At 33.5% G+C, this 8,624-nt stretch overlaps 1 protein-coding gene across 1 annotated transcript; it reads left to right on the forward strand.

Moving 5' to 3' along the window:
• Positions 1-3,188: 3,188 nt before the first annotated feature.
• Positions 3,189-7,913, forward strand: LOC125063416. Its single transcript, XM_047669845.1, has 5 exons — positions 3,189-3,722; positions 3,798-3,873; positions 6,661-7,036; positions 7,117-7,493; positions 7,715-7,913. Exons 2-5 carry the CDS (start codon positions 3,800-3,802, stop codon positions 7,911-7,913), a joined length of 1,026 nt encoding a protein of 341 aa, XP_047525801.1. The 5' UTR covers positions 3,189-3,722; positions 3,798-3,799.
• The last annotated feature ends 711 nt before the right edge of the window (positions 7,914-8,624 follow it).

Genomic DNA, 8,624 nt, shown 5'->3' on the forward strand with positions numbered 1-8,624 from the left:
AAAGTAATTACCCACGGAGTATGAAAAGTATACTAATAATAATAAGACCTAAATAAATAGGCATTGTTTACGTAAGTTAATTTTAAATGTAACCTGTGGAAAAACACGGAAACCAATTTGTTTATGCAAATTCGGATCGGGATAAAGCTACTGGAGTACACCTAGTACCTACGTAGGTTTTATAGCATAGATTAAATTACGATGCAGCGGACTTCCTGTAAAATTGGCTATTTAGTGCAATTGCTCTCATTCGTTTGTATTTAAAGAGAATTTTAAACGATATTGAATCCGTCAGTGGTAAACCCATATTTGAACAGTCCCGATTCTTCAACAGGGCATGTGATACATATAATTTGAATATTAACCAAAAAATATTAAACAAAGGACGTCGCGTTATTTTTTTTATATTTGATTAAGTTATTAAAAATCACCATTTAGAACATTAATGTTATTAAAATAAACTACCCACAGATATAAAAAATATTACTTCTATCAATTCATTCAAATCGAGGCTAAGTGAATATGTTAAACAAAATTACTTTTAAATTCATTTCTTATAATTACTTTTGATTCATATTTCTTTGGTTACTTTAATTTTAAAGTTTATTGCATGTACGGCTATCTTTTATTGTGATTATTTTAAAAACGACTACAATGTTATGTTAATCTAGAGTATTATTCTCATGTAAGTGACATTTTTTGTCTTTTTGAGAAAATAAAGTCTTTAAACCTAATTCTTGGGCCTCCATTAGCTGCTAAATCCGGATCTGTTAACGAACTTTGAAAGTGATAGGTAGTTTCTTATTGTAAAGACCATTTATATCTATTAAGTGCAGACATATTCATACGACGCTTCCATTATAGCCTTAAAGGTTTAACGAGTCACCGCTCATACTAATGGGGTTATTATTATGTACTTGAACGCATGACTTTGATTTGAGGGATAAATTAAACGTATACTTAGCTGGTAATTACTTCGTAACTGTACTTAATATCCGGCGATAATTTTAAATAGAAAATGAAATATTAGATAATCGTCACTTGTAATTTAGATCAATTTAATAAGCTTTGTTGGCTCAGTGGCTTCAGCACGCAACTCTCATACCTGAGGTCGTAGGTCCGATCGTCGGCTGTGCACCAATGGACTTTCTTTATATGTGCGCATTCAACATTCGCTCGAAAACAAAATGAAAGGAATCATAAAATAACCAGTCCTGAAAATGCCTGAAAATTGTAACACTTGATGACTACACTTACTCTGAAAAAGCATGAAGAAATGAATTTAAGCCTCCTAAAAACGACAGTTGCTTTATGCAAATTACAATTTTCTAATATGTGATAGAGCCTTTTCTAAAGCGACCTTAAATTACATTTAAATTTGCTGAAAACGTCGCTAACTTGTGGAAAAATCGAGAAACATTTCAGTCAAACCTTTTAACAATATTCATCAAGTTAATCAGTTTTTTATTTTTCAATATACATCAATTAATATCCTTTGAAATTGTTGGCAATATCCCCTAAACATTTTTACAACTCATATTTAAAAGTCGACAATATTTGAAATTCAAATCTCCGCGAATCAAGCTCTGCGTTAAACTTTCTTTGAGTATTTTTTCGATTCTATTTACTTTTCTATTAAACTTTGTTTCTCGTTTGAGATTTATCTAAGCGATACCGCTGTATTTGGGGATAGATTCAATTCGATTTTTACTTGGGGTGGCAGGTAGTAACTTTATGTTCGATTTTTAAGATGTTTGTTTTATATCGAGTTCGGCTTTTCCTTCGCTAAGTTGTGTGTATAAATAGTGGGCATTGGAGGCAAAATTCGTTTAAATAGAAGAGTCACTCAAATCTTTATTTAGTATATTTTACACTTACGTATCTCTGAGTTCTTATAAACTTATTATTTCAAAAGTATACACAGTGATATTTCGTGAACTAAACAAATATATTAAATAAAAAATGTCCTTAATATAGTACTTAATATGTTATAATACAGTTAATTTGTTTAACTACCTACAGAATAAAAGTATTTAGATAGAGCTTGGAAATATGCTAAATGCACAACTACTAGAGTAATTAAGTAATACACTCTGTGGTAAAATGGTACCTTAATTCGTATATTCGAAAATATACGAATATTTGCCTAGAGCTTACATTAAAAAAGTCCATTCGCTACGCCAGTGAGCCGTCTACGGAAGTTGCGTAATGTAAACTTCTGTATAAGCTCTACGCCGTAGAGGCCAGCGCTTACGAGTTAGGAATTACTAATATGAACAGTTCCGTAGAGCTTTAATGGCCAGTGGCTTATTATTAAGGAATAATATTTATTTATTTATTTACACAATATACAAAATCATACATATAAAAAAAACAGGTTACATAAGTTTTTAGGCAACGGGCGGCCTTATCGCTAACAAGCGTTTTCTTCCAGGCAACCCTAATATGGAACAATAAAAAAAGAAACACCTACAAAGGGTAAAGTACAAGAAGAGCATAATTAATTAACAAAAAAAACTCAAAATAACTAAAATTAATCTAAAGAAAAAATAAAAATAATAATATGTGTAATCAAAAATGTAAAAGCTAATTCAATGGTTAATTGAGTAACAATTAATAAATCTGTGGCCATAGATCAGAATATGATAAATGCAATTTAATTACTTTACAGGACAAGCAATTAAATTATTAAGAAATCTTGGAAGGCACTATTAAAATATGAAACACTCGATACATGAATGAATGTACTTATGATTGTCTGATCTATGATCACACAATAATTATATAAGTAAGTAGTAGCTAATTACGAGGCAGAAGAAAATGATCAAAAAGAAGATTAATATTTAAAAGCAATATTAAAAGTATAAGGATTTTGAAGCCCATACAAGGTAAGGGCCTCAATTCATTTTGAAAGCTCTTAGCTACGCCTAGCAACAGCTCATAACCAATTCTATGACTAAAATATAAACGCAAACTCTATTGCAAAACATCCCTGAATGCTAAGCCGACCACGAAGCACTCCATTAGTGTTAAGAGGGTGCAGCCGTGAGAAGGCGAGATTTCGATATTTTAGTGACTTTTGACATGCTACTTTTCACATAATCGAAGCTTATTAAATAAAGAAATGTACAATTATGTAAACATAAAGTCTTATAGAAGTGTACTGCAAAGGAAAATATATAGTATTTAATAGTACATCTTTGTTTAATTTGTCATTTCTTAAAAGCAAAATTTCAAAAGCGCTCGTCAGAGCTCACTTTGAGATATGAAATTACCATTAAGCTATGTAAATACATTTTTTTAAATATTTTCGTAGGACAGAATATATAGTCTATTGGTGAACCACAGCGGAAAATATTAAAAATTATATATTTTAATAATTACGCACCCATTTTTATAAATGACTTATTATACGATTTTGGAAACAGCTTTTTATGAGAAAAGCCCGATTTTATTCGTTAAAACTATTTTGTATCGATTAACTGAGGATGAATAAATAATAAAAGTAAATTTACATAATTATTATACGACGATAGTTATTACAAACTATTATTGAAAATGGCCTATATAATTACGCGCACGGGCGAATGTGATTTAGTACGCGCCGGGTCATCCCAGAGGGTGGACGTATCGCTCATTTCCCGCGCGTCTAAAAGTTGATTGACCTTACGTACGACCGAGGTTCAAAAGGAGTATAGTGCGTCATTGGATTTGATACTTTAGTAAGTAAAATTTCTAGTTAATGTTTCTTTCGAGTTGTCATATCGCAATTTTGCTAAAAAATAATATTATTACAGGCATGGGTAACAAACGCAAAAAATATAGTTGCAGTAGAAATGCGAAGTCTGCAGCGAACGCCAGGCAATCAAAAAGGTAAATTAATTTCGCGATATTTTTCTGTCATTTACAGGTAATTTGGTATGTAAGTAAAATCTGTTCATCGTTACTGTTTAGTAAACAATTACGGCGTACTGACAACCAAAGACAATATAATATATTAATATCTTGGTTGATGAATAAGAATAATTTATTAGTTTTAAACATAGTATAAAATTGGTGTTACAATATCAACAGAGTTCGCATGTTTAGCTAAAATAATAGCATGTAAATCACAGATATAGATGTACATAGATAACGCAAGTATCACGATTTGTATTGAAACCAAGCGTGCCGACTTTTTAATACCTATTGTGACGTCACAGCCGAATTTTAGTGACGGGAAATCCAAACCGATTCAAAGACACCGATGCCGCCGATGCCACTAGTTACTAGCTTTGCTACCAGCTTACATTATACCGTTAGTCTTTTCTTATGACGCGCGTGGACTGAAGTTAGCGGCGATCGACCTTGACGCTTGGTCGGGGTTCGGACACGCGAAGTACATGCATTTGCGTTTTCTATGTAAATCTATATCTGTGATGTAAATATTCATTACATATACAATAGTATTACATTTAAAAATAAAATAAAAATATGTCAATTAATTTCCAATATTTATAAAAGTAACGTCAAAAAATAAGTATTTAAACAAACAAATGTTTGTTTAAATACTTATTTTAATAATGTTATAATAATAAAACGTTTTCCAGGAGAAAGATTAACGAGGAAAAAAACCAACGTACTCATGAATCTCCTGACAATAACGACTCCTGTGTTGATTCAAAAAATAATAATCGTGACAATGTAAGTATTTATTATCAGCTAGTATAATTAGCTATTCATACTTAAATTTAAATCAGTATATATTTAGCAGTCATCTGGGTAAATTAATCAGTAAATTAGAGGCTTTTACTAAACCCCGGTTTCCAATTAAATCATTGTCTAATAACCAGCCAAGTAATTGAGCGCAATATTAAACCAGATGGCTGAATGTCGTGTAGTCATTTATATTAAATCAGATACCTATTTATGGATTTGTGATGTTTGGGTAAGGTGACCAAGTAAGTTGTACGCAATGTAACTTGGAGGTATCTCCAAGTTTTCCTACTATTTTATTATTATTTAAAATAAAATGTTAATCCAGTTCTTTATTTTTTTTAATAGGAATTATTTGATGCACTCATATCGGATCTGGAAAAAATAGATGAGAAAAAACAAAATATACATTTAGAAGAAACGGCAGATATTGAAGAGTTTGAATTGGTATAAACGTTGGTCACTATATCACGTAGTCACGCTATCTGCCATGCGTAATTCAATTATTAATCTTGATTACTGATTTCAGGAAGTGGAGCCACAAAAACATATCATTCCTCCATATCAAATTATAGGAAGAAGGATTGTTGATTTCATGTATTTCTTTGATCAAATCAAAATCGTAGCTAACCATAATCCTGGACTCGGTTGTTCAATAAGTAATGTTGAAATTGTCAAAGAAATACTTAATGGCTTAGAATCGACAATCCACTTCAAATGTACAATGTGTAACAAGAAATTTAATGTCACACTATGCAATAATAATTTTCCAAAAGAGATGACCACAAACCATGCTGCAGTGACTGGTGCCATGTTAATTGGTTGTGGTTGGAGCAACCTGAATGAGTTTTTGAGTGCTATAGATCTTCCAAATTTAGGTCAAAAATCTTATGCAACTTGCCATAATGACGTATCCAAGTGGTGGGCAGTTGCTGCAGAGGCATCAATGAAAGAGGCTGCTGAGGAGGAAGCAAAGCTAGCCATCGAAGGTGGTGAAGTTATAACAGGAATTCCTTCAATCACAGTAGTAGCCGATGCTTGTTGGTCGAAACGGTCCTACAAAAGTAACTTTTCTGCACCTTCTGGAGCAGGCGCAATTATTGGAATTAAAACAGGGAAGGTGTTACATATGGAAGTAAAAAATAAATACTGCATAATTTGTGCCCGATCGTTGAAGAACAATAATTCGCCTCCAAATCATAAATGTGCTCGTAATCACACAGGTTCCTCGAGTAGCATGGAACAAGCTAGTATTGTCGAAGGCTTCAAAAACTCAGTTGAAAAGCGCAATTTAATATACTCGACGCTTATCGCCGATGGAGATGCGAGCACATACAAAAAAATTTTGGAAAGCCGGCCCTATGCCAATGTTCAAGTCCAGAAAATTGAATGCTCCAATCACTTATTAAGAAACTACTGTAGCAAACTAATGCAACTGCAAAAAGATACTTCGATTCCTCTTACTGAGCGCAAATTATTAACTTCCGAACGCGTCACTCGTCTCCGAACAGCGGTAAGAGCAGCAGCTCGCTTTCGCAATGCTCAAACTACAAGCAACTCTGAAAAAATTTTAAAACTAAGAGACGACATCATCAACAGTCCGAAGCATGTTTTTGGCGACCACAGTGCATGTGAAAATTATTATTGTCCAGAGGATAAAAAAAAAGAGCAGAACCTAGTTCCTGTTGTAAAAAACTTGTTTGGTAAACTTATAGCTCACGTGTCCCAAATAGCCTTGCATTCTAAAAGTTTACTCTGGAATGTCAACAACAACAGAGCCGAACAGTTTAATAGCATTGTGGCTAAGCATATAGGGGGAAAAAGAATAAATTTTTCTTTAAAAAACTCTTATACTGCCAGGTATTATGAAATGTCTAATTGCTCTTTCCTTTATATTACGAGTAGAATAGAATAGAATTTGTAGCATATTGTTTGTGGATAATGGATATTTTATTATTATTATAGGTGCCATGCTGCGGTTGTTGCATTTAATACCGGTAAACCACAGTACAATTTATACCAAACTAACTTCAAACAAAGTCCGAGGAAAGCTGTAAAAATTCTGGAGTTGCGCCGGCGTAGGCGCAATATTCATCGCCGCCGTCAAGGTCCTAAAAGGAAAATAATATTTAGTAATGAGAACCGAGACTACGGAGAGAAATGCCAAAAACCAGATTTGAGTCCAGAGCAGTACGACATAGCCAAAAGTTTGTTTTTGTCTAATTTGAAAGAACTTGTGGAAAATCGTCATGCCGTTGAACGTGACACGGTATTACAAGCTGAAAGTGCGTTGTGGCTAGAGCTCCGTAGATGCCTGTTGACAGCCTCATCATTCAGCAAGGTAATTTAAATATTAATATAAGCGCAGGTTTCTTCCTGGAATGTAACTCAGCTATCCGTACTAAGCTATTTTTTTTTTAGATTTGCAAGAGACGACCCAACATAAGCTCAGCACCTCTTGTGAAGTCCATCGTATACTCGTATTCGTTGGACAAAGTGCCAGCCATAGAATATGGTAAAAGTAATGAAAAATCTGCTATAGACCAACTACAGCAACAAGAAAACATCGTTGTGGAAAAGTGTGGACTTTTCATCGACAAAGAGCATTATTTCTTGGGTGCATCTCCCGATGGTCTCTACAACCAGGGAATTATTGAAATAAAATGTCCATATTCTGCACGCAACATGGATGCTGAGGAAGCGATAAGGCAGCGCAAAATTAAATTTTGGAAATTGGACGGCACCGTTAATACCAACCACGATTGGTATTACCAAATTCAGGGGCAGCTTCACATTAGGTAACTGCAGCATTGTTAATATTTTTTCATATTATCGATATACCGTTTAGGCGCGTTTCGTTGCACGAGCTATACCAATCGTAAATTGAACTAAACGCCCCTAAAAAGGTGTACAGCTTTTAACCCTCGGGAAGTCTGGTGGGTAAAAATCAAACGGCGTGCCTGGTGGGTCTAACGTGAATGTAACGATAATCATTCTCACATTTTTTTTTATGTTTCAGCGAAAAGAAATTGTGTCTTTTTGCTGTGTGGACTGGTCAACAATTTCCACTTAAAGTGGAAGTAATATCAAGGGACGAGGGTTTTTGGTGCCAAAAAATGAAACCGAAATTAATCAATTTCTACGAAAAGTGCCTCTTACCTGAATATATCGACCCCAGGAAAAGCCGGTCGATGCCAATCAGGAGCACTTGTTTGTAAATAATAAAATCTAAAAATGTAATTTATGATGTATCATTTACCCAATACTAGTTTGATAAAAATTAAAAAGTTTCATGGGGGCACACACACGTGACCGTGTATATCAAAGTATTAATATTATTTTATCCTACTATTCCACGTTCGAGATAGCGCTTACGCACACAGACGCATTTTGTTGTTGTGTAGCTCGTCTCGCGTCGATTTTGACTTGGCTGAATTGGGATAAGCGCTCTTAATAGCGTGGAATTGTTTAACACCTACCACCATTTTAATTAAAACCTCCATTGTACTCGACATTGGGTAAATAAAATGCTTAAGCCGTACCGACTCGTATATTTGCGATTTGTAAACAAAGGAACACAATCATTTGTGGTTTCTTACAAATAGGACTAAGTCGGTAATAAGATGAGAAAAGGAGAAAAAGTCTGTATACAGGATTTCAACGTAAAAGTATATTTAATGTAATATTTGTTTATAGAACATAGCGATTTTGGTGATATTATGGAATACTGAAAACAAATACTACGAAAGGCTTGTCTGCAATTCCTGGAAAACATCAATCGTTTGTAGTAGCTGGGTACCGAAATATATAATATATACGTAATATTCATCTAAGCATGTGCTAAAAAAAGAATAAAAAGATATGGTATTTATGAAACAACACACCTTCGAAATTTTACAAATATAAAATTAATAAATATATTGTATTGT

The sequence above is a fragment of the Pieris napi genome, chromosome 3, assembly GCF_905475465.1.
Source record: "Pieris napi chromosome 3, ilPieNapi1.2, whole genome shotgun sequence".
NCBI classification, from domain to species: domain Eukaryota; kingdom Metazoa; phylum Arthropoda; class Insecta; order Lepidoptera; family Pieridae; genus Pieris; species Pieris napi.

What these genes read in the sequence shown, in the direction of transcription:
- LOC125063416 (XM_047669845.1), top strand. Translation starts at nt 3,800, where the DNA reads ATGGGTAACAAACGCAAAAAATATAGTTGCAGTAGAAATGCGAAGTCT. An exon ending in AACGCCAGGCAATCAAAAAG is followed by an intron (nt 3,874 to 6,660) that starts GTAAATTAATTT and finishes TTATTATTATAG; the next exon opens with GTGCCATGCTGCGGTTGTTG. An exon ending in CAGCCTCATCATTCAGCAAG is followed by an intron (nt 7,037 to 7,116) that starts GTAATTTAAATA and finishes TTTTTTTTTTAG; the next exon opens with ATTTGCAAGAGACGACCCAA.